The sequence below is a fragment of the Cicer arietinum genome, chromosome 1, assembly GCF_000331145.2.
Source record: "Cicer arietinum cultivar CDC Frontier isolate Library 1 chromosome 1, Cicar.CDCFrontier_v2.0, whole genome shotgun sequence".
Lineage (NCBI taxonomy): Eukaryota > Viridiplantae > Streptophyta > Magnoliopsida > Fabales > Fabaceae > Cicer > Cicer arietinum.
In genome coordinates this window covers 51,516,967-51,541,970 of record NC_021160.2, presented here as the reverse complement: position 1 = coordinate 51,541,970, position 25,004 = coordinate 51,516,967, and the positions used below count along the sequence as shown (strand labels likewise).

The 25,004-nt window shown below is 26.8% G+C and overlaps 2 protein-coding genes across 3 annotated transcripts; both read right to left on the bottom strand.

Annotated features, from left to right (window-relative positions):
- Positions 1 to 6,533: 6,533 nt before the first annotated feature.
- On the bottom strand, positions 6,534 to 9,674 carry LOC101507443 (probable serine/threonine-protein kinase PBL9). 2 transcript variants are annotated; one of them, XM_012716376.3, is made up of 7 exons: positions 9,534 to 9,674; positions 9,322 to 9,416; positions 8,303 to 8,631; positions 7,983 to 8,118; positions 7,750 to 7,892; positions 7,520 to 7,643; positions 6,534 to 7,257 (listed from the first exon to the last, which is right to left on the bottom strand). In XM_012716376.3, the coding sequence occupies exons 2-7, from the start codon at positions 9,371 to 9,373 to the stop codon at positions 6,806 to 6,808; spliced, it is 1,236 nt and encodes a 411-aa protein (XP_012571830.1). In that variant the 5' UTR covers positions 9,374 to 9,416; positions 9,534 to 9,674; the 3' UTR covers positions 6,534 to 6,805. The 2 variants fall into 2 exon arrangements, with proteins under 2 accessions (XP_012571830.1, XP_004487006.1); XM_004486949.3 differs by lacking the exon at positions 9,534 to 9,674 and having other exon boundaries at positions 9,322 to 9,516.
- A 9,721-nt stretch (positions 9,675 to 19,395) lies between these two features.
- On the bottom strand, positions 19,396 to 22,806 carry LOC101508592 (triosephosphate isomerase, cytosolic). Its single transcript, XM_004486950.4, has 9 exons — positions 22,632 to 22,806; positions 22,064 to 22,139; positions 21,388 to 21,511; positions 21,094 to 21,178; positions 20,803 to 20,935; positions 20,507 to 20,601; positions 20,220 to 20,298; positions 19,773 to 19,855; positions 19,396 to 19,688 (listed from the first exon to the last, which is right to left on the bottom strand). Exons 1-9 carry the CDS (start codon positions 22,668 to 22,670, stop codon positions 19,644 to 19,646), a joined length of 759 nt encoding a protein of 252 aa, XP_004487007.1. The 5' UTR covers positions 22,671 to 22,806; the 3' UTR covers positions 19,396 to 19,643.
- Positions 22,807 to 25,004: the final 2,198 nt, after the last annotated feature.

The following is a 25,004-nucleotide window of genomic DNA, read 5'->3' as shown; positions in this document are numbered from 1 at the left end:
TTTTATGTTTTAAAATTTCAACAATATTATCATTTTTTATACAAAAATTCAATCAAAACTCATAAAATTAATTATATTCTTCAATATAATACAAATTTCATCAACTTCGTAACGCAAATTTTCAAATAAACTCATATTTTCATACTTTATTTGATATTGTTAGAAATAAAGGACTAATTCGGGGAAAAAAAAAAGATAAAGGACTAAAACGTTACCTGAAATTAAGTTAAGGGATCACATATGTAATTTAGCCTATAAAAAATGTAATAAGTTTTTCAAGTTTTAAATCAATTATTGTTTAAAATTTCTGCACGTGTATTATAAAATATAATAAATAAAAGAAAACTAATAATTTTCAAAAATAAAAAAATAATAGTTAATTTACCAATTATTTTTATTAATTATATATTAGTGTATTTTCTTTTATCAAAACTGAAAATTAAAACCTCGTTAGGAACCTCCAACTTGTGCCGAAGCATGTTCACCTAGCCTCCAAGATCCTACATAATGTGATCCTTGTAAAAAGAAATCTCATTAGGACAAGGTCTTGATTGATCCGGTTTTTCCTAAATGGAACTTAGGAGAGGAACACATTGATCATATTAATCGGAGAGTTTTTACGATAACAGGAGTATTGTATGATAATTCATTTTAGAGTTTTTATGATAACAAGACTATTTTATGAAAATAATATATTTGACTTCAAATAATATATGGGTAAGATTTGTAGAAGATTTGATGAAAATTTATCTACAAAAAAATATGAATATAATCAATTTGAAAAGTTTACAAATGTAATTTGAACAAAATACAATTTAAAATTAAACAAGGACTAAATTGAAGCTCAAATTTTAACTATAAATAGATACTCAAGGTTGAAGAAGAAAATCATCGAAAAAAAGAAGAAAAAAAAAGTTGTCTTAGAGTTGAAAAAAATAAATATTTTTTGAGTGTTATTTTCTTAGAGTGTGATAGTTAATAGGCTAAATTACATATGTGGTCCCTTAACTTAATTTCAGGTAACGTTTTAGTCCTTTATCTTTTTTTTTTTCCCGACTTGGTCCTTTATTTTAATTTTAAGTGACAATTTGATATTTTATGTTTTAAAACAAAAATTCAAAAAAAAAAATAATCAAAACTCATAAAATTAATTATATTCTTCAATATAATACAAATTTCATCAAATTCGTAATGCAAATCTTCAAATAAATTCATATTTTCATACTTTATTTGATATTGTTAGGAATAAAGGACTAAATCGGGAAAAAAAAAAAGATAAATGACTAAAACGTTACTTAAAATTAAGTTACGGGACCACAGATGTAATTTAACCTAGTTAATATTATCATAAGCTTTTTAGAAGCAACTACTCAAGTTCCAATCTTTTGTATGCAACTCGATAATGGTTTAGCTCATTCTTCAATATGAGATTGTTAGGTTGTTAGGAGAAGATTTGACTTGTAGGATCAAATTGGTTAGTTACTCAAAAGTTTGGAGTTGTTAGGTTGTTTGGAAATACTAACTTGTAGGATCAGATGCTATGTAATTCAAGGTATTTTGGATTAGTGAATTAAAGCCTTTTGAATGAGGGAACTGAATGTAGCCAATTTAGTGGTGAACCAGGATAAATCTACGTGTCAAATTATTTGTGCTTTCATTGCTTGATGCCTCTGAATCTGACGACTTCTACTCCAAGTAAGTCACCAAAACCAAACTAGTTATTTATTTATTTATTTATTTATAAATTATCAAAAAGTTGTCAACTTTTGCAAATATAATTCAACCCCTCCTTCTCAAATATAGCTGAAATTTTGGGGATGTGTAATGTTATCCAATCCACCCTAGACTTGGGTTTTCCACACATCATCGTGGAAAATGACTCTCTCAATGTCATTCGAAGAATACATTGTCCTATGGCTGATAACTCTTACTTTGATTTAGTCATCAATGATTGTCGATATCTTCTTAGTCAATTTATTTTTAGTACCATCGTACAAGTGAAAATAAGTGTTAATATATATGTTCACTGTTAAGACAAACTCTCAAATTAAAGTTTCGATGAAAAATAAACAAAGACTAATTAAGAATGTTAATTATGATTCTAAAATGTTATGTTAATTTAACTTATACTTTTGAGTGAATTAATTCAAAGATAGGAATCAAGCAAAGCAAAAAAAACAGTTAAAAACTAAACAAATAAAGAAACAAGAATGTTCTAGACAAAACCGATAATGATCTTCAGGTTCAAGACTGATCGTCACAACCTCTTAACTAATCGATCTCCACTATTTTAACGAAGCTTTTGCCTCTGAATTTTATACTAAGTTCATCAGTACATGGCAAGGAACAAGTAGGATCCATTTCAGTCAAAGAAGGCTTTCGAATCATTAAGATAAAAGGTCTCGAATCAAGCTAGTTGAAATAGTCTGAATCTTCTTCAGCCAAACTGTTAAGAAAGTTTAAATCAATCTTGATATGTACAAGACATCAGGAAGATATCCAGAATGATCAAAACTGAATCTCCAGATTGATCATCAATCTCCAGAAAGTTCAAACTGACAAAACCAGATCGATAATTAATCTCCGTTTATGCAGATTTTCAGCATTGATCTCCTTACTTCTGCAGAAGTTTATAGTCATTCACAAAACTGTTTTGGACAGAATCAAGACTCCAGATCGAAGTTGTAACATCAATGATTAAATTAGAAGTTTCAAGGATCATTAAACTCAAAGGAAAACTGATCAAAGGAGTCTGTAACAACATCAGTCAAAATAGATTCAAAATGTTCAAAGGCTAGAATATTTTTAATCATATATATTGGTTTTGGTAAAAACTGAGAGAGCACTACCAACAATTCTTTTGACCATTATTAAATGCTTCAAACGCCTATAAAAGAAAGGCCAATGTCCAGGAAATATGCAAAAGTTCAAGTGCTAACAAAGTCTCATAAATCATTCACATTAACATACTTGAAATTCTCATTTTCACAAAGAAGAATCAGTTCTGAACTTTTATATCACGTTGTGTTATTACTACTGAATTCTTTGTAAAGAATCGAATCTCAAACAAGAGTTGAGACATCTCAGATTATATCAAAACAATCTCATCATTATTGTAAGACTCAAACTATAAGAGTTTAAATATAATTTAAATAGATGGTAACGAATCATATCAAGTTCGACATGTGATTAATTTACTTTATGGGTAGAAAGAAATAGAGTTTGTAACATATCAAGATTGATCTAAGCTAGGTGTTGTAAAACCATGAAGGTTCTTTGTTTTGAACACTTAATAGAAAATCTCATAGTTGTGAGAACTACACGTAGCCCGGGTTGGTGAACCATGATATATCTTTGTGTGATATTCCTTCTCTTATCTTTTTATTTATTAAGCTTGATTGATTAACTGAGATAAAACATAAACTGAATTTATGTTTTTAAGCTAACCAAGAACGTTCTCTGTTTTCTGGTAAAAACCAAGAACGTTTTCCGTTTTTTGTTTCCTTAACCAAGATCATTATTGAGTTAAAACTTGAGACTTTTTCAGGAATTTTTAATAGGTACATTTACAATTCAAACCCTTATTCCTTGCAAATCGACAAAACACACTCTAATTTCCTTTGATACTATTTAGATTTAGGTACTTATTATTATTTTTTCTTGTAAGCAAATAAATGAAAATAATTTTATAAGGTTGATATATTTAATATAAAATTTTGACATATTAACTTTTTAAATATTATAAGTTTTATTTATATTTCATTCTTAAAATAGTATCTCTATTTTAAGTTACATCACTTTGTTTTTCATCCAAAATAAAAAATAGCTAAGCAAATTATGAATTTTATTGAATTATTAAATATTTATATATTTAACACTAATAATTTAAGGACGATGTAGATAATATAATTAAAATTTATATAAAAGTAATAATTTATATTTATTTCAAATTGAAAATATTTTTTTATAATAAAAACAATATTTGGACATTTTTTAATTTTTGTACACTTTATTTATTTTTGTCACATTACTTACATGTTACATTTATTATATCATTATTTATTTTCTCTCAAATATCTAAAATATCCAAGTAAGTGAAATATTATTTTTCTTTAAATTTAATGGTTATATATTGTTAGTATTACCAGTTTTATTCTGATAATTAACATTCATTGATCGATAAAAACTATAATTACTAGATATAATTATAGAATCATTAATTCATATTACCTTATAAAGTAAAACCGGTTTATAAAGTGTGGTGTCCTTTTTATTTTATTATTATATATATATTTATTGGAATGAGACGAACAAGATAGTCTAATAGATTATAGAATGGGCTACTATGGTGAGTGATATTAAGTGGTCCCTTTAATTAAACAGATATAATAACAAAGTTAGATGACTTTCTTGATGGGCCACTGTGATGGGAGGTTTTGGGGAATGAGAAAGATTTGCAACAGGAAGAGTGCATTGAAAAACGTTATTTAGTTTTCATGTTCAAATTACCAGTTTCTTTCAATTTGTGTTTGGTTCTACCTTAATCTTTGAATAGTTAAAATTCTACAAAGAAAAATAATATTAAATTTTTGATCAATTAATAAATATCTATATTATTATCTTTTTAAGACACAAAAATTTAATTATAGAGTATTAACGTGATTTTAATATGTTTGCTTTAAGTAGATATTATCGAATAAAATTGATTTTGGACTTGTTTATTACAAATTCTAAAAAATAAAAATTAATATTAATATTTTATAATTTATAATTTACATATTATCTTTTTAGAAATTTTTTAAAAATAAGAAATTGTTTTGTATTTGTAAGTCGTAATGAAAATAATTTTATTTTAAAAAATATCATTATGAAAAATAATTATTTTGAAAAACTACTAAAAATAAATTTGAAAAGAATAATTTTTTAGATTTTTTTAATATATATGTTTTATTTTTAAAATTATAAAAATATATGCAAACTTTTAAAAGGAGGGATGGGAGATGTGACCATGTATTATGTTTATTTATTTATTTTAACATTTGAATAATTGTTAATTTAATTAATAAAAATAATTAAAATATTTTAAAAAAATAAAATATATTAAATTAAAAAAAAATACATAAAACTTAATGCAGTTGATTAGATGTGTCTAAACAAATAACATGGCCATAATATTTTACAGATAAAATAGCAAAAGAATTTTATTTTGTTAACAATTTTATCCTATTTTTACTCCAATTTAATAAATAAAAAATAAAAAAAATAAAATATTGTAAATGTAATAAAAAATAAACTAAAATCAAACAAAATACATTTAATTAAAAAAAAGGACATAGAGCTTTTATTACTAAAGTATCTTTATTAATATACTATTCCATTTATCTCAAAATAACTACTATATTTGACTATTTTACATAAATTAAAAAAATACAAATGAGAATAGTAATTTTATCAAATTTATCATAATTAATCATCAGTCTATTATAATTATAATAAATACAAAATAAAAAATAATAATAAATTGAAAGTGAACTAAATTACATTAAGTATTAAATACAATTAAAATAAATAAATTAAAATTACATCAAAAATTAGAAATGACAGTCTTTTTAAAACAAATTAGTTTTTCAAATGTGACGATTATTACGAAACAAAAGGAGTAGTATCTTTTAAATATTAATTAAGTTGTTAAGTGTGTTGAGACATAACAAACAAGAACAGATTATGTTATTAGTACGACAAAGCTATTCAAGAATTTTGACGAACATGGAACAAATTAACCAAGCATAGATAAATTGGTCAAGTAAAAAATAAATAATGGAAAAAAGAGAAGTTAGTATTCATATCACAATAGTGGATTTCGTGAGTTATGTCTTTGGGATTTGGAACATTTTCCGACGAGAATATATTATAAATACTTCATTAATATTTTAAAATAGTAAATATTATGAGACAATCAAATATTATAAACATAAGAATATAATAAGAGGGAAAAGACTACAACTTAGTGCTTGTTTGTTTCACAAGAAGCTTGAAAGTATAACTTCGTGTATAACATGATTGGTACATGAGAAACACTCAGTGGATCCAAACAATGCTTAGCCATCACAACAATAAGTCAATAAATTGCTTCTGCTCCCAATTATTTTCCTTTAAAGATGGAGTCTATCAATTATGAGTTTGACAATTTCATTAACATTTGTCAAGGACCAACCCAAAAAGGTGTACGGCTTGACAAATCCCAAAGGGCCCAAATTAATATTAACCAAAGTCAATATTTCACAATGTCATCATTGTTTAGTAGGGTAAGGTTATCAAAAAGAAAAGAAAAAAATAGAACTAGGAAAGTAACTAAACAATTCAAAAAATTCTTCCATGGATGATACTCTAAGGGGTGGCAAAATATAACAAAGACAAGAAGATTACATTTTAGTGACCTTTACTGTATTATAGTAGTTGACATGAACAAAATCCAAATTTCAGATTATCACCAGACTTCAATTGATTTGCAGCACAAATTAGAAGAATACAAATAGAATATAGCATCAGCCTTTAAATTATTTATTATATGTTTGATACGGAAGCCGACAACAATGTGTTACAAAATAGATTAGGAAAAACCACAACATGTCAATACAAGACTATAACAAAAATGTGCTAAACATAGCAATTATACATAAGTACCTATCTTACCAGCTACTTTTACTAGTTACAAACACTTGACAGAGAAGCTTGGTTCTGAATATATTAGCTGAAATATGATATGTACAGTTCTGTCAAGTTTGAAGGTTGTGTATCTGCAATTTCAAGCATAGAGAGGAGATGCCGAGGGACGGGGATACGTTGTGGGAATCTTCGGACGGTTAACACCATCAACACTTTTTCTCCGAGCATGGCTAACATCATCAGCACTTTTTCTCCGAGCACGCTTTTGACTGCCTGCATTCAGATTAGGAACTTTCAGCTGCTCCAAAGTTATAACAACTTCATCCATGTTGGGCCTGAACTTGGATTCTGTTGATAAGCATCGCAAAGCAAGGGTGGCTATCTTGTAGGCCTCATCGGTTGAATATTGCCCTTCGAGCCGGCTGTCTAACACGCTGAAAATCTTACGTTTGTTAGCTAGATATGGTTTAGCCCATTCCACCAAGTTGTGTTGTCCAGATGGCCTATTCTTGTCAACTGACCTCTTACCGGACAACATTTCGAGCAGGACAACTCCAAAACTATAGACATCGCTCTTAGTAGTTAGATGACCTACAATAACAATGTTTGTCGCTATTAACCAAAATGCTACCAAGATGAATCTAGAATAACGTAATAAAATCAGAAAAGGACAATCATGCAACGTAAATTCAGAATTTAGGTATTTAAAGTCTGAAAAAAGAATGTTTTGGCCAGAGTTCGAATTTAGGTACTCTCGACTGATTTGGCCTTAACTAAAGCTCATTAATCATTTGAGCTCAACCACTTGGTTACACGAAACATAAATGATTCAGCAAAATGAACATAAAAATACCTGTTGCTAGATATTCAGGAGCTGCATATCCATAAGTTCCCATTACCCTGGTGGAGACATGGCTTTTGTCACCTGTTGGACCATCCTTTGCCAACCCGAAATCAGAAAGCTTTGCTTTATAATCCTGCAATCAACTCAAGAAATGTGTTTCAGACATGTTATCCAAATAATCTCTTACATTTATCAATCATATTTCTTTCATTTTTTATTGAAAGTAAAAGTCTACATACAGAATCCAACAAGATATTTGAAGTCTTAAAATCTCTATATATCACTTTTGTTTCAGCACTGTGCAGAAATGCAAGCCCTTTGGCAGCATCAAGAGCAACCTTTAGACGGAGACTCCAAGAAAGAGGTTGAAAATATGAACCTCCTGTTTCAATAATATCGCTGATGTTAAACAAACTTCTTCCGAAGTTTAAAACTAAGGAATAAATGGGAAAGAAATAACAGAATAACTCACTCCTGAACAAGTGATTCTCCAAGCTTCCACGAGGCATAAACTCATAAGCGAGAAGTCGGTGTTCATCTTCAAGGCAATAACCGATCAATCTCACTAAATGAGGATGAGAAAACTGTCCAAGATAGTTGACTTCAGCCTAAAATCGAAAACAGAAACATAGTTAAGCAAACACTTATCGTCTGCATACTGAAAAATAAACTCTTAGTTTTCCAATCATAACTAATTACTAACATAGTAGTATAATCATACAACATAACATAGAAACAATTTGCTTCTTAATTATCAAAAGCAGATGATTTAAACAAGTAGATTAAACTCACCAACCACTCCCTGTGACCTTGGCAACCATCTTGATTAAGTCTTTTAACAGCAATAACAATACCAGTGCCAGGTTTGGTAGCAGCCAATGAATTCTCATCAATCCAACCCTTAAAAACTGATCCAAAACCACCTTCTCCCAACACACTATCGGGACGAAAATTTCTAGTTGCTGCCTTAAGTTCTGCTAAGGTATAACTCTTTAAATTGGATGACTGCAAGATCTCGCCCTCGCTTCGAGGAGTCTGAGGCACTGATACAGCTGAATCCTTACTGTTGTTTGTGCTGCTCAGATCATTTCCAATTGAACCTGCACTCTTTGAATTTAACCCTGCCAAATCCATCCATATCCATTACAACATGAAATGTAACATACATTGAGCTATCAAACTAGATCTTCAATTGTGTTCATACAATCAAATAGATTTGAGTAACAAGGTTGAACCTCAAGAATACCACATGATGAAAGTACTATTACTATATGAGCCAATATCTTGAGACAAGATAAATTAGCATCAAAACCAATGAAGCATGAATAGTGTGATAGTGACACGAACATAAGACACGACACTGACACATCGACACGAATGTAATTTTAAAAAATAAATTAATTGAACTTAATTAACGGGTCGGTGCCGTGTCATACACCAGGACACGCCTTCGATCAAAGTGCCGGTGATACAAAGATCTAAACAAGGTAGAGTAACTTTTTGAATATTGATAATTAGAAACCAGAGTTACCAAATTCATATCATTTTTGTGCACTGAACAACCAAACATAACCACCAGAAAGAAAAAAAAATGTAATTAACAAATCAAACGAGTTAAACAAAGCCTAAATCAGTTTAAACAAAATAAAATTCTCCAAGGGGTCTTTTTGAAAAACAGAAGGATCAAACTTTGAGGAAATAAAAGGAAATTGAGAATACCCAAAAGCAATAAACATCAAAGTAACTAAAACTGAAATGAATGGAACACAAGACATGAAAAGGGTTAGAAGCAAATTGAAGAACATAGATACCAGTGTTATAAGGACTTTCAGCTTTAATTTGAGCACTCAAACAAACTCCCATGTTGTAGAGACTTGTTCCTTAAAGATCACAATATCCAGCACAGCTACAGTAGAAAGCATGAAACTTGAATTGAATAAATGGAAATAAGAGAAAAAAAAGGTGGAAACTCAAAGGTGTTAAATTAAAAGGAGAAGTATGCATGAAGGAAAAAGTTAAGAACCTGTTCAGAGAGAGAGAGAGAGAGAGAGAGGAGAGTGTTTTTGAGGTAAATAAAAAAAATGGGATTTGAATAGTAAGAGGAAGAGTTGGAAAGGAACAAGGAAGGTGTGGTGACAGACAGACTCACATCACAGTGGCATTCATTTCATTCATCAAGTGGACCCCTCCTTTTTTTTGTCTTTCATATATTACTATCTCTCTATATGCCCCTCTCTTCACTCACAATTTTATGTGTAATTTTGTTAAACTTTTAAAATATAATTTTTGACACACTCTATCCATATAAAAGTTGATGTTAAGATCTTTAAATTTCAGAGTTTAGAATAGTTTATGAATTTTATGAAAAATATATCATCATAAATTCAAAACAATTACGAAATTTTGAATTTAAATTTAAAATTTAACTTGACAATATTAATATTTATATGTTAAATTAAAATTTTTAAAGTTAATTTATAGATTTTAAATCAACTCAATTTGTAAATTGATAAGACTCTATCTAATATAAAATCTTATGAAAGATGACAGATATTTTAAATAATAAGTAAAATAAAAGATACTCAAACATAAAAAAGAATATATAAACATTTTTACAAATTATTTAAGGTTCAGTGAATGTAAAATTGTAAACTTGTTTTTGGTTAATAAAATTGAGAATTTGTTGATTTTATCAATAAATTCATAATTTACTTTCATTTGTATTCCTTTACCAAAAAAGAGAATTTACATATATATTAAGTTGTTTTTATGACCTAAAATCATAAATGAATTAGCTGAAAGTTTAACAACTATATGCAAATATGCACAATGTTAGTTAATGTAAAATGTAATGTAATGCTCCACTCATGTCATGTCATACTAGTATTTGTAAACACCAACTTCCATTACAAAATTGCACTTTAAGCTGGCTGGCATTTGGTGTTTGGTTTGGTACTCTCAACCTGTTGCTTTTATACAATTGCTGACATTAGCTAGCAGCTAACTACCAACTTTATGGTCCTTTCCCATTCTTGTTCTGTTCATTTATATTTACTATTACTATTTACTCCTACCACCTCTTTCTTATCAAATTTTTCAGGTTCATATCTTATCCTTATTCCATTTCTTGTCTTGGCTGTGTAGGTTTTTCTAAATGAGTACTCTGCTAAATTAGTTCATAATTTTATTGAGTATTTTTAAATAGATCTCGGAAATTATAAATATTTTTAAAAAGTTTTTAAAAAATCGTTAATAATTTAATTATAATTTAGAATTTCCAAAAGTTATTTTTAATTTTTGTCAAAAAATAGATAGAAATTGAAACAAAATATTTAATTTATTGCATAAATTAATATATTTTAAATAGGATTTTAACAATTTTTAATTTAAGCGGTTAATCTCAACCGTCCTAAAATCCACCTTTCTTTATATTTAATCATTTAATATCAATTTAGTCTTTAAAATATAAACACAAAGACCGCTATGAATAAAATTTGATAAAGTCAAAATATTTTATAAAATATTCATAATTCAATGACATATTAAAAAAAATACAAAATCAAAAATAAACTTAATGGTTTGCTTTTTTTAATAATCAAATGTTACTATCGACAATTATATAGTAAAAAGTAGTGACTGTGTTATTATATATTTTCTTTTTGGAATTCGAAACCTCCCTCCTTAGTATTCATACTTAATTCTGACCGGCTCTATATCTCTTTTAAACTAGAGATCAAAGTCTTTATTATTTTGATTAAAAATCAACAATATTAATAATAGAGCCTGGATATCCTATCAGGTTGTAATCAAAGGAATAATGGTTCTTGACTAAATTGATCTTCATTACGTTGATTTAAATATATGGCAAACCAATTTTTTATTGCTTTTAATAATATAATAATTAATTTGTCTATGATTTGCATGCACTGACAAATTTCAATTCAAAAAGGATGGACTTTGACTATCTTACATATTCTTTTTCAAAGCTCCCCTCATTGTTGAGATACAAAATAATTTACCATATCTTGATCGGTCTTCACTAAAACAAAATTATATTTTATTTGAAAAGTATATATTACAATATGCAGTTACACACACGATTTCAAGCTTTTTTTTTTTTTTTTTTTTATCTAAAAGAAAAATCTACTTTAAAATCTAGAAAATTATATCCCACATTTATATTCTTACCCTATATTCTATGCAAATATCCATTTTATTTTATTTAAAAATAATAATTCTTTTACTCTATTAAATTCAATTTAAAATTCATAAAATTTGAAAGAAAAAAAATTTAAAACATAAATGTATTTCAAAATTTTGAATTTCGTACATTGGAAAAAAAAAATTCTGAAATTTCAAGTTTTTCAGAACATAAATGTGTTCTGAAAAACTTTTAAAAGAAATTTATGTAATATAAATGTGTTTTAGAAATTTTGAATTTTAGGTTTTAAAATTTTTTGAAACACAATTATATTCGAAAAATGTAATTTTTTTTCTTCTTATAAATAACTCTATTTCTTAAGTTCTAATTTTTTGTTCCGAAAATTTTCTTTATAAAAAACTAAATCTTTAAATTTTGAATTTTTTTGTAATTCTAATTTTTTGAAACAACAATGTATATCACAAAATATAAAGTGTTTTTTTTTTTTTTTGAAAAAAAAGACTAAAATTAAATTTTTATTAAAATATGGGATATGAATATAAATATAGAATTACAGTGTAAAATTTTATAAAATATAAGTTGTACGATATTGAAAAGAGAATGGAAATGTGTGAACGTATACAATTAAAGTGCACCTAAACTAAATCCAATATATATCTAGGATTCCTATCCTAAAATAATACATAGACGATTTTACGTAGAAAGTATATTTTATGATGAATTGAGTAAATTACGGATCCGTTTTAGAGTTTTTCTTTACAATTTTCCATGATAAATTAATTTCTGTTATATTATATGTTAATTCATTTATTTTGATTAAATTTCTCTGACTGTATCTATTTAAAAGAAGAGATAAATTCTGGAATAGTAAACAATCAGGAATATGTTAGATTTTATCAAAATATAATAAAAGCTTTAAGGAAAACTCTCCAAGTGATGCCCATAAGAAGTATTTATTTTCTATTGCTATAAATGGAATTTGGTACTTAAACAAAGTTTAAGATACTCACGTAAGTTAAGCACTAACCATTTGTGTTAGACCTCATTTATGATGCTCACTCACGTACATTACACACTAATCACTTTAGAATGAGTTTGTGACATAATATTTAGTCTTCAATTCTTTTATTTTTTACGTTAAAGAAAAATATATTTTAATAATTTAAAGTTCGACTAAAAGATAAATATAAAGAATATTTTAATTAAATATCAGACTCAAATGCTCAAATCAATTAAACATTAAACTATCTACTTTGTGAACAAAAAATTAGAGATGGGAAATGTGACAAAAGTGTTGAAATTAAGGGGCTGAGGATTATTTGTTGGGAGGTTCCTCAACCATGGAAATTCTATTGAATTGACCAATATCTTTTTTTTTGTTTACTCATATATAGTCAACTCTCTCTCCTATGGATTAGATCTTTAAATCTGAACCACATAAATTCTTCTTGGTGTTCATATTCTTCTCTTATCTTTGTTTAAGTTATTGCATCACTGTTTTAATTGTTTCTAGTTTTGTTCAAATTCATAGTTTTTGGTTATAAAAAGTAAAGAAAAAAATGATTGACAGTGTCTCAAGGGTCAAATTTACACATTAAAATTGAGTGAAGGAATAAACAAATATTTTGCTTTTACTGCCACATTTGTAAAACAACAAATAGTGTTATTAAAAAAATAACTAAATAACATGTGCATTTCTCTAATTGAGTTTCAGTTAATATTTTAGTTTTTTATTTTATTTTATTTTTTTTTTGATTTGGTTTTTTATTTTATTTTTAAATGACAATTTGATCTTTTATGTTTTAAAATTTCAACGATGTTATAATTTTTAAAAAAAAATTCAAAAAATTCATCAAAATTTTCAAACAAAACTCATAAAATTAATTATTATCTTCAATATAATACAAATTTCATCAAATGCATAACTCAAATATTCAAATTTAAAGATTTAAAGATTTAAGTTATGAGTTTATTTAAAGATTTAAGTTATAAATTTGATAAAATTTGCATTATATTGAAGATGATATTTAATTTATAGGTTTTGTTTAAATATTTTGATGATTTTTTTTTTTTAAAAGGATAACATTATTGACATTTTAAAACATAAAAGATCAAATTGTCACTTAAAGTTAAAATAAAGGACCAAATCGATAAAAATAAAAAAAATTAAAACTTTAACTGAAATTAAGTTAAGGGACCACAAGTACTATTTAATCTAAAAAAATAATGATTTGCCAAATTAATTAAATAAAAATATGAAAATTACGATAAAATTGGACAATTTCAAAATACTTTCCCAAGACCAATAAATCAATAAGTGAATTTTATTTTGGAAACCTATACTTGTACACAGTTTTATAAAATTGATTTTGTAGAAAAATAATTTTACACATTTGAGGAAATTTTACTTCAAAAAAGCAATGTGCTCCAATAATGTATTAGTAAAAGAGACATATTTTTAAGACTCAAGATGTTTTCAGGATAAATTCAATGCTCTAATGACAATAGATAAATAAAGATTATCTATCTTTGATTTTCTTTACATTTCCATTCTAAATTCAAACATCACCCTCTTTTTTATTTTATCATAAAATTTGGTTAAAGTTATTGCAAGTTGGGTTTAATCATGTTAGATGCTTATTGCAAAAGTTGCAATCACACTCTAGTAATTGTATATAGCTAGTCATGGAACCCTTGCAGCTTCGCAGTCCTCTACGTACTATATGCGAACCTTTGTTATTAATTTCACGTGACATTCATTTTCCCAAATATATATAATTCTATCATCTCATTTATGGATGATATGTAGGCCACTTAAAATAATTTCACATTAAAAAATCCACTCCCGTAAAATTATATATGGATGGATCCACTTTTTTAATAAACAACCTTAAAAATTCAGGCCTTCGTCAAACTTTTTATTAGTAAAATCATGGTTGTTAGAAAATGAATTTAAGAACCTATTGAGCGTGATTGTGTGTAATTAAAATATATAATAACCATGATTGAATATGTTTCACGGGAACTTTTTTTATAGTAATAAATTAAAATTAGAGGAGACACATCTCATTTATGTCACTGCTAGGAGTTATGTTTCATTGGAATTCATCAATTCTCTTAAAGTGATACATATATACATTTTAAAAGATAAGTTTTAGTAAAAAAATTGTTGATTATATTTTGTTCTTAATTTATCGTAGTCAAAATTATATCTAAGGTCTTTTATCTTATTTGTTGTAATATATACATATTTTATTTTTTAAAATTTTAATATAGATTTTTTATCTTTATAAAAATTTACAACTTAAACTTTTTTTTGCCGATTTTTCTTAAAAAAAGATGATTTGTTCAAATTTAAACCGTAATGTTTATGAAGATAAAATACATATATAAAAAAATGATAAAATATTTAAGTTGCATAAATTATGAAATAGAAAGCATGGCATGCAGCATGTGATTCAATTTCTTCCTTGCAAATTTAGGAACTATCATAACCACCATGAATGACTAATAATGGAAAGGAAAATATTTGTTTAAGTAAGAAATCAATTTTCAAGTTAAAACTAATCCAACGTGTCTTTCTAACTACTACCTTTACAAATTTATTTAGACATTCACATGTTACCATTGTCACGTGTTATCAAAGGAGAGGAAGTATTCATAGTACGGATTGAGATTTTATTAATTTACACATAAAATGGAGACCACATAAGGTATGTATGTCGTACTTGAAAGTTGTATAATTAACAATGCATGTATATGACTAATTTTTTTTTAAAAATATTAGTAGAAAATTGTTGTCCATTGTATTTGAGTCGAATCAAGTATCAACCATTTTACCTTAACATATTTTCTCTTTAATAGGAGTTTGAACCTTTTCATTTATCACCTTCTTTATTAAGAAAGTTTTGGAAATATAAAATATAAAAATGTAATATTTAATGAACCTCAATATCTTTATACAATTATTATTATTTTTTTTAAATTTAGTAATGAAGAAAATAAATAAAGAGAGTATTGATTCTTTTAATATGTGGTAGGAATTAACCAAAAAAATTAACTCAATTAATTATTCACAGCAAGTACCGTCTAGAAAGTGGTATAGTTGGACAAAAGGAATAGCAAAGAACTTTACAGATTATGAAAATCAAACAACTCGTGACAGGTTAATGCAAAGTACAAATTAAAGTTAGTGAAGAAGATGGATTTGATTTAAAGTTCATAACAAATAGTTTGACCTAAAAAATGAATTGAGTGTGAGGCTTAATTTGCGTGATCAATCAATTTTCGTTTACTTCACCGATCATTCACTACTTCGTGTGGATTGGGATATCGATATAAATAATTATATTTGAAAAAAATTAATTGAAATATAAACGAAGTGCGATTCTTGTCCAATTATAATGTTATGTATGTATGTTTATTTTATGAGTTTAATTTTTATTGGATGTCAATTTAAAATGTTCTATACTATTGATAAATTATAATCTAATTATTTCAGTAATTTCATAAATAATTATTATAAAATTTAACCGTTATTAATATAAATCTAAATATGCATCATATTTCTTAAATCTTAAAATTATAACTAATTTGGCTATATGTACACACAAAGAAAAAATATTAAGTTGAAATTAGAGTTCAACATCACATTATAGGATTGATCCTTCAACTATATTGACATCCAAAAATTATTAATTTATCATTTGCAGAATCATAATAAATTTATTAAATAAAAAATGTAAAAAATAAAAAGTTTGAGAGATTAGACTAAAATTTAAAGAAATAAGTATGATACAATATTGTCTCACTTAAAACATTACCTGAAAAATTAAATGGATAAAACTAAAAAGCAAAAAAAAGACAAGTGCACTACACTAGAGCAACCCACAAAGTAAAAGTAAAATAATGTAAGACTCAATATTAACAAACTTACAACGTTGCTTTTTTATAAATATAAAATTTCATTTGTCATATAAGAAAAATACAATTTAATCGTCTAATCTTTAATTTTTACAACACAAAGTTTAAATTAATAAAAATATATAAAACAAATTAATAATAAAAAAACAAAACTAAGGTTAACAATAGTATCAACTTCAATCAATGATATAACGGTTATAATTAATTAAAAATAATTTTTTTAATCAACCGTGAATATAAATTAAATTCTTATTTTATTGTATATTTTTTTGGTGGACATGTTTCTATTATTGTTGGTGGTTCTTGTTTCTTGACACGGGATTTTCTAAAAAAGGAAAAATAATTTTTCTATAAGAAAACGTGCATTGATTTGGTATTTTTTTTCAAGATACCTAAACGGGAAATATGGCCTTCTGTCAACTACTTCCTCGATCGTATTAATAGTTTTATCATTATTATTTTTAAATGTTTAACTGTTAGACTTTATGAATACGATTCTGACAAACTTTTATTGCGATAAATAATTATAATAAAAATTAAATATTTTAAATAATTTAATGATTATAATTGATTGATAATATAAAAATAATTTATGTTGTTTTTATATATAAATTAAATTAAATTTTTTAAAATAAGTTTTTTAATATTTATTTATTAATCATCATTTTGCTAAATGGTTGTTGAACCAATTGAAATGTTGAATCATAACTATTTTTTTTTTTGTCAATTCCATCTCTATTCCAGTTATAACAATACTGGTTTACCTGGGAATTTTTTTACATTTTTTTGGACAATTTTAAACCAAACAATTTAAGATTGAATTGATTTAAATTAGATAATTGGTTTGAAAGAGAAAAGAAAAATTCAAGGAGAGTCATGTTACCCAATTTTTACTTTTATTTTTAAAAAGTCATGTTACCAAGTGTACAACATCATACTCAAAAACTGATTATAATTATTTTGGTTTGAATTTCATATAAGTTGATTATCAAAATCAAATCAATTTAATTACTTCAGTTTTAGTTGTTTTGTTTTAACCATCTTATTATCAGAAAATAGAGTTCCAGTAATTAGTTCAATTTTAGTTTTAGTCACTTTATTCTATGTTTATATCTAAATCTATGTCAATCCAATATAATTTTTTTTTCTTTTAAATATGTGTAGTGTGTTGTTTTGAATTGATTTAGACTATCTAATGTGTTTTTTATGTACAATCAATTATGTTAATCAACGACATTTTTTATGTGATCATATAATACATCAAAAACTTAATTTAATTTGATTTACGGTAACTTAAAAGATTTAGAAACCAAGAGATGAGATGATCTTTTGTTTATATAATTTTAATACAAATCTTATTATGGAGGGTAAAACTTTTAGAGATAAAATTGCATATAAAATAATTTTGCTATGGATATCATCAATTTGTTCTTAATCTTTAGTGTACATAGAGATAACTTGTGGTTAATTGTTTTGTTTGTAGTTTAAGCAGTTTTTTATATTTTTTATTTGATTTGGTATAAAAAAATTTCTTTATTTGTTTTATAGTCTCTTGTGCTTGGAATATTTCGTTAATATTGAAATATTTCGTTAATATATTCATTTTTACAAAACAAACAAAAATTGAGAAACAGAAAAATAAATCTTTTTTTTTTCTTTGTATGGATTGAATTTGTTTTCGATTTCTATGATGCAAACTAATTCTAATCAAATCGAACCACAAAACTATACTATTGATACATGTACTTATTGTATTCATACTCAGTTATCATACAAAATGAGTGGTTATTAAACTTTATTTAAGTTGAAAGTCCTTGTTATGAACTTTATTTGAAGCCGAGAATCAGATAGAATTTGCCTTTATAATCAAATTGATTCAATCCAATCCACAAACAAACACTCTTATCCCAAGTTGGGAACAAATGGTAAGCTGTAGTGAAGCTGTCATATGTGGGCCTCACATTATTGTGTTAATGGCTTTTAAATCCCGCCACAAACTTATTTTTAGAACATTAATTAATAATCAGCTTTTGCTTCAAAAACGAAAAACACAACCTTCTATGTTTTGAGATTATTGCTTTGGCTGCGAAGCAAAATGGATTGAAATAGTAATGCTAATTTGACCCCTAAAACTTACACATTAATACATTATTTATTTTCTTAAGCTTGCAAAGTAACCTAGGTGAAATGACTATGCCATCTTATTAGTATCAACTTTGGTGTGAAGAACAAAATTAAGATTGAGATCCACTTATTGCATGAACAATTAATTCTCTCTTTGTTTTTCATAATGAAAATTTTAGATTGAGAAAAATAAACTTTCATGCAAAATCAGAAGAACCATTAACCTGGTGGAGATTTATTATGGAATTTTCATATAACCAACCAATTGCAAAATTTTTGAACCTAAACACAAGTCATAAGACAATTCGTGTCACCTGCAATTGTTTTGCATTAACAACTCTTGTCATAGCTTTTGTACTTAATAGCTCTTTGTTGACGAAAAATATAATTAAACAGTTGAAATTTTCAAGACAAAAAATAACCATAGATTCAATTCACTATATAATTTTCAATGAACTCTAATTTAGCATATAGACTTTCATGTGATTAGGAGAACAATTCATTTCTAGTTTTATTGAAGTAAGAGAGTTAATTTCTATTCACTATCCGTGAGATGTGATTAAATGCATGTATACAAAATTTACACCATCAGGGTATATTTAAAATTTTCTCATTCTAATGATTCATATCCTCCAAAGACAAAACACTGTCCAAATAACACGGGTATCATCGGAAGTAAGAAAAGAAGTAAAACACTGGTGTTCAACATTATTTACCGACCAAATGTTACGGCAGTACAATATTTCTGCATTAGAAACAAATGTTATGGCAGTACAATATCTCTGCATTAGAAACTTAACCAAAATCTAATTCATTGTCCACGGATGTTGTAAAAGAAAATCATTTATTTAGTACCGAAACAAAACTCAACAGAAATTTCTGAAGCAGCTTGGAAGGCAGCATGAAAGTTCCTGCCTAAGAATTTCAGTTCTTCACAGTTGCGGCATTGATGATGTCAATGAACTCCGGCTAATTTCAGAATGCACAAAAAAGTCAGTTATTACATTAAAATAAAAAAGCATAACAAAACTAAAATAATGGTTAAAAATTCACCTTCAAAGAAGCACCGCCAACCAAAAATCCATCAACATCGGGCTGTGATGCCAATTCTTTGCTGTTTCCTCCATTTACAGAACCTGCAGTTAATATATTTTAACTGAATAAGAAATTATTAATATGTAGGCATCAATTCAAGCTCTCTATACCAATTGGAAGCCTACTGATCGGGACGATAGACAGTTCAATACCTCAGAATATAGTACAAACAATACAAAATTACAATTGAAAAAAGGGCAAAAGACTCAACAATCTATAATGGACTAAAGTCTAAAAAGTAAACATTAGACTTGTCTATGCTTGTCTACTATGAATAATATCATCATCTTACATGCTCTCTCCTATGTCTCAAAACTCGCACCATGACACTATTCTGCGACATCAAAGTAACTAGCACATGATGATATGATATTATGATACGGAGAAAAGTGCAAATGGAAGTACCTCCATAGATAATTCTGAGTGAAGCAGCAACATCAGCACTCACATTGTCGTGAACCCATTTCCTTAAATCAGCATGGACCTAAGCCAAACAACCAACAATACTATAAAGACAACACAATCTACATGTTACTTCTATTCAGAAGAGGTGATTAGGTAACTAGATAGCAGAAAGATGTAACAAGGCTAATTGGACATGAGTGCAAAGATATCAAAACAACTACTTTTGTAGAAGAGTATATATGTGTAGTGGCAACCAAATCTTCATTAGAACAATAATGTTATCATACCTCTTGAGCCTGAGCAGGAGTTGCAACCTTTCCTGTACCAATGGCCCAAACTGGCTCATAGGCCAAAACAACATTATCCCAATTTGATACTTTAGCTGCCAATAGAATTGAGGTCAGTAACAATATTGATTGCCAACAAAACATTTAGTGATCAAATAAATTAAATCATTGTAATCTGTTAAGGCGATTAGAAAGTTTTTCTGTTGTGAGAATAGCACCTCACATAGAGGAATAAAATACAGAAAAGAGAGTTTGTGAACATACAGAACATTAATCCTATTTGAATGTGGAAGTACCTGCAATTGCCTTTGTTTGCTCAGCAACAACAGCGATTGTTGTTCCAGCTTCACGCTCCTCAAGAGTCTCACCGATGCAAGCAATAACTTTCCTCCCTAGTGAAAGTGCATACGCAACTTTATCTCCGACAAACTGTAGCAGATAATAAAAGCAGTAAAAAGTTAGCAAGTATAGTTGTTAAAATATAAACTTTTGCAAATACAAGCAACTCCACTAAGTAGAAGTTATAATACTACTAGCATAGAGGTGAAGATTATAAAATAAAAATGAAGACAACTAAAACTTTGTACCTCATTTGATTCATTTAGAAGCTGCCTTCGTTCAGAGTGACCAAGAATAACCCAGGGAATATCCAAATTAACAAGCATTTCAGCACTGTTAAAAGAGAAGACATAATAAACACAAATTAAATGATTCGTAGAGACGTCAAGATAATGTGCAACAATATCAATAAACCAATAAACCGGTGATACAAAAAGGGAGAAAGAGAACCAGACAATTATGTTATATGGTTCAATAGAACATGGAAAGACCAAATGTGAAGCACACAAAATGAATGGAAGAGCCAAGAAGGGATATCATACCTAATCTCTCCGGTATAAGCACCACCTTTGCGAACCCAACAGTTTTGAGCAGCAACATGGAAGTCAGAGCGGAGTAAACTTTTCACAACGGGAAGGAACACATAAGGGGGGCTCACAACAACTTCTGTAGAACCAAAATCACATTTGTTAGCACATGCCAATAGCAGCAACATCATCAAAACATCAATAACAACAATAGAAGTTGGATGAAATGAACTAATATGAGAAATAAACAAACAAAGAGATACAAAAATGGATAATACAATACCTATAACCATAAGGCAACTGCAACAGTTTAAATGTTTGCCAGCAACTTGATAATAGTTAAAAATTTAAGGCCTAAATAGATGATCAAAATTCATTTCTACGAAACTATAGATGCAAAATACAAATCACATATATAGTGCACACATAGCAAACACCGTGTATGCATGTATAACAAAATTAATTATCATTATTATAACTTATAAGGGCTTCACTGTTACATAAATAAGTGGCTCCATATCGGAGCAAACAATTTAATAACCTAGTACACAGCAATTTTCTGATTAGAAACATAATCAAAATTAATACTGAAATTTACTTAGCCAGATAGATCATTGCCAAGAGTGAGCTAAGTATCAAACATTTGACACGCGAAAAAAGACAAACTCATCAGAAGCCTACTAAGACTCACCAACAACATCTTCACCAGGGACCTTAGCTTCATTCAAAGTAGTAACAATCTTCTTCACCTCATCAGTGGTGCCATTCTGCAAAAGATTCAACCCAAAAACACATTAACAAATATAGATCGCTTGAAAGATCTAATCTAAATACAAGCAACAACAAAAAATCTGAAAATAGAAAAACAGTTGTGAATGTAAATATGATATATAATGCTTCAAAGAGGCATTAACATCGGAACAAAAAGTTCAACTGAATGCTTCGTATGTGAATATTCCTATAAGCAATAAGGATCTTAACATCAAGGGTGTCACTATTACTAAAAACTTTCTAGATCGGGAAAAAGGTAAGGAAAATCAATTGATCCAACATGAATTTCACAATAGTAACAAATTTCTCCGATCTGATAGTTAGAAACAAATAGATTCAAAAAATTTAAAATAGTTTCAGAATTAAGCTTTATAGATTTGAATCACAATCGATGTTGAAAATGGAAGAACTATAGATTTAATTGATTAAGATCAGAAAAAAAATCACAAATAGAAAGAAGAAACGGTGAAAGGAGGATCGGAACATACGCATTTCCAGTTGCCGCCGACGAAGAATTTTCTGCCCATATTGTTTGTTTGTGTTTTCGATTTCAACGAGAAACTGAAAAAACCCTTGTTGTAGTTGGTGTTCTTGTTCTAGATACAACCTTGTGAAATTGTTTGTCCCAAAATAATACTTACTCACCCCTTTATAATGCAAATAAACATAAGAATATGCTTTTAGGATTTTCATTTTTTTATTTTGGAAAAATTTCATCACCATACATTCTCATTCTAAAATGTGTTTTTATTTAATGATCATAGTTATATAACGGTTGATATTTCGATTCTAAACTGCTGATTAAACAAATATTTAATTATGATAATTATAATTATTTAATAAAATGATGAAATAAATAGTCTACATAAATTAGATCCTTGACATAATAAAAATACATAAATGCTTTTTTTTGAATGAAACAAGGTTAAATAATTTATCTTTTATTTTATAATGACATTTCTAAATTTTCATTTATTTAATGTATTTTTTATATACTTCAATTATCCAATAATTAATCTTTTGCATAATTTAGAAAACAGGCTTTATATTTTTGTTAAAATTACCTAAGTTAAATGCGATTAACAGTACTTTTTAATATACATTTTTACTCATAATTAATTTAGGATGAGTTTTTATGTTTAGCTTGATATTTTTTCAGGCGTTGATAAATATATGTCTTGTTCGCATGTGATAGCAGCATGTAATATGATTATTTGAATCTTATATATACAAAGTGGAAACAATATTAAACGTGTACGATGAAACGTTTAAACATATACCAAATGAAGGATATTGTCCAAAATATAAAAGTGTATCACAGTTCACTAATGCGGATAATCAATAAAGATCCCCTAAAGACCAAACATATTAGTACATAAATAGACATTACATAAAGAGTTACAAGAAAGTGCATATTATGTCGGGCGTATGGTAATACTAGAAAATATTGTTCAAACGCGGCTGGTATATACTCAAAATTAATGTATTTTTTTTTCTTTTAATTTAATGTATTTTTATTTTATTTTATTAATATAATATTTTTATTATAATTAAAATGATTTAATATATTTTATTTTATTAATAAATATATATATATATATATCATACAACCTTCTATTAACGTGAAATTTTTTTTCTTCATCTAGTTGCTTCCTCATAGTGCAATCATCAATTGAGTTTAAAAAATATGATGTTTTGTAATATTTTTTTTGAGGTATGATATTTTAGTAGAAAAAAAACTAAGATATTAACAAAATAGGCAATAGAATATAAAAAAAAAAAGTATGATATTTATGTTGACATATATTTTTAAGTATAATTAATTTTAATTGAAGTTGAATTTTGAAATTTTTTTGGATAGTTTATTTTTACTCTCCATTTTGTTGTTTAAATAATTTTGATGTAAAGATATTTAAACAAAAATTATGTTATATTCAATTAATTTCTAATCAAAATTAATATTTAAAATCAAATTTCAAGACGACACACACTAAAATAAACTATAAACCAAGTGAATCACATTTTTAAGGACAAAATACAAAACTAATAATAGTATATATTATAAACATAAATGAAGCAATCCACTATTATTTTGTATCTCTCCAAAGCAAATCAATGTTTTTTTTAAGATGGAGTTAGAAGCGGGGTAGGCCATGGTCCTCCACCCAAAATAACATCGATTATTAATTATTAATTAATATTTTACTTTATTAGTAATTATTTATTTAATTTTTTTATAAAAACAAAAAAACAAAAAGATTGTGTATTAGTTTAAGATAGAAACACATCTTATGATTTATTAAGTATTTATATAAAATTTATATTTGTCTTACTTTTATAATATTACCGTAAAACGAATTTTCAATCAATCAAATTCAATATTTATCAACACTAGTAGATTAATACAAATAGTGGAGTTCAATATATAAATTTTTCTATCACTCAATTCTTTAATTCTTTCTCACTTCCATTATTACACATAACTATTTATAAGAGTGTTTTATGGTTAGATTTTGATCCCATTAACTTGTTTTATTTGAAGTTTATTTAATTTTATTATTTAAAAATAATATTTTTTTTAATTTATAAACTTAAAAACTTATTTTTCGATGAAAACACCTAATTTAATTATAACAACTTATTGGCTATTAATTCAATAATATGATAGTGGTGGAAGACGGTGACCGAGTTCCGAACCGACAGCAAAGTTCTAATGGTCAGCATGGTGGTTGCAGCGGCGAGAGAGAGACCCAATTGATGGGAAATTCAACAACAAATAACAATAACAACTCTAACAGAGCAATATGCAGCGCATAATCAATTTATAAAACTTGCAAGAATCTGTGAGGAGCAACAACAAA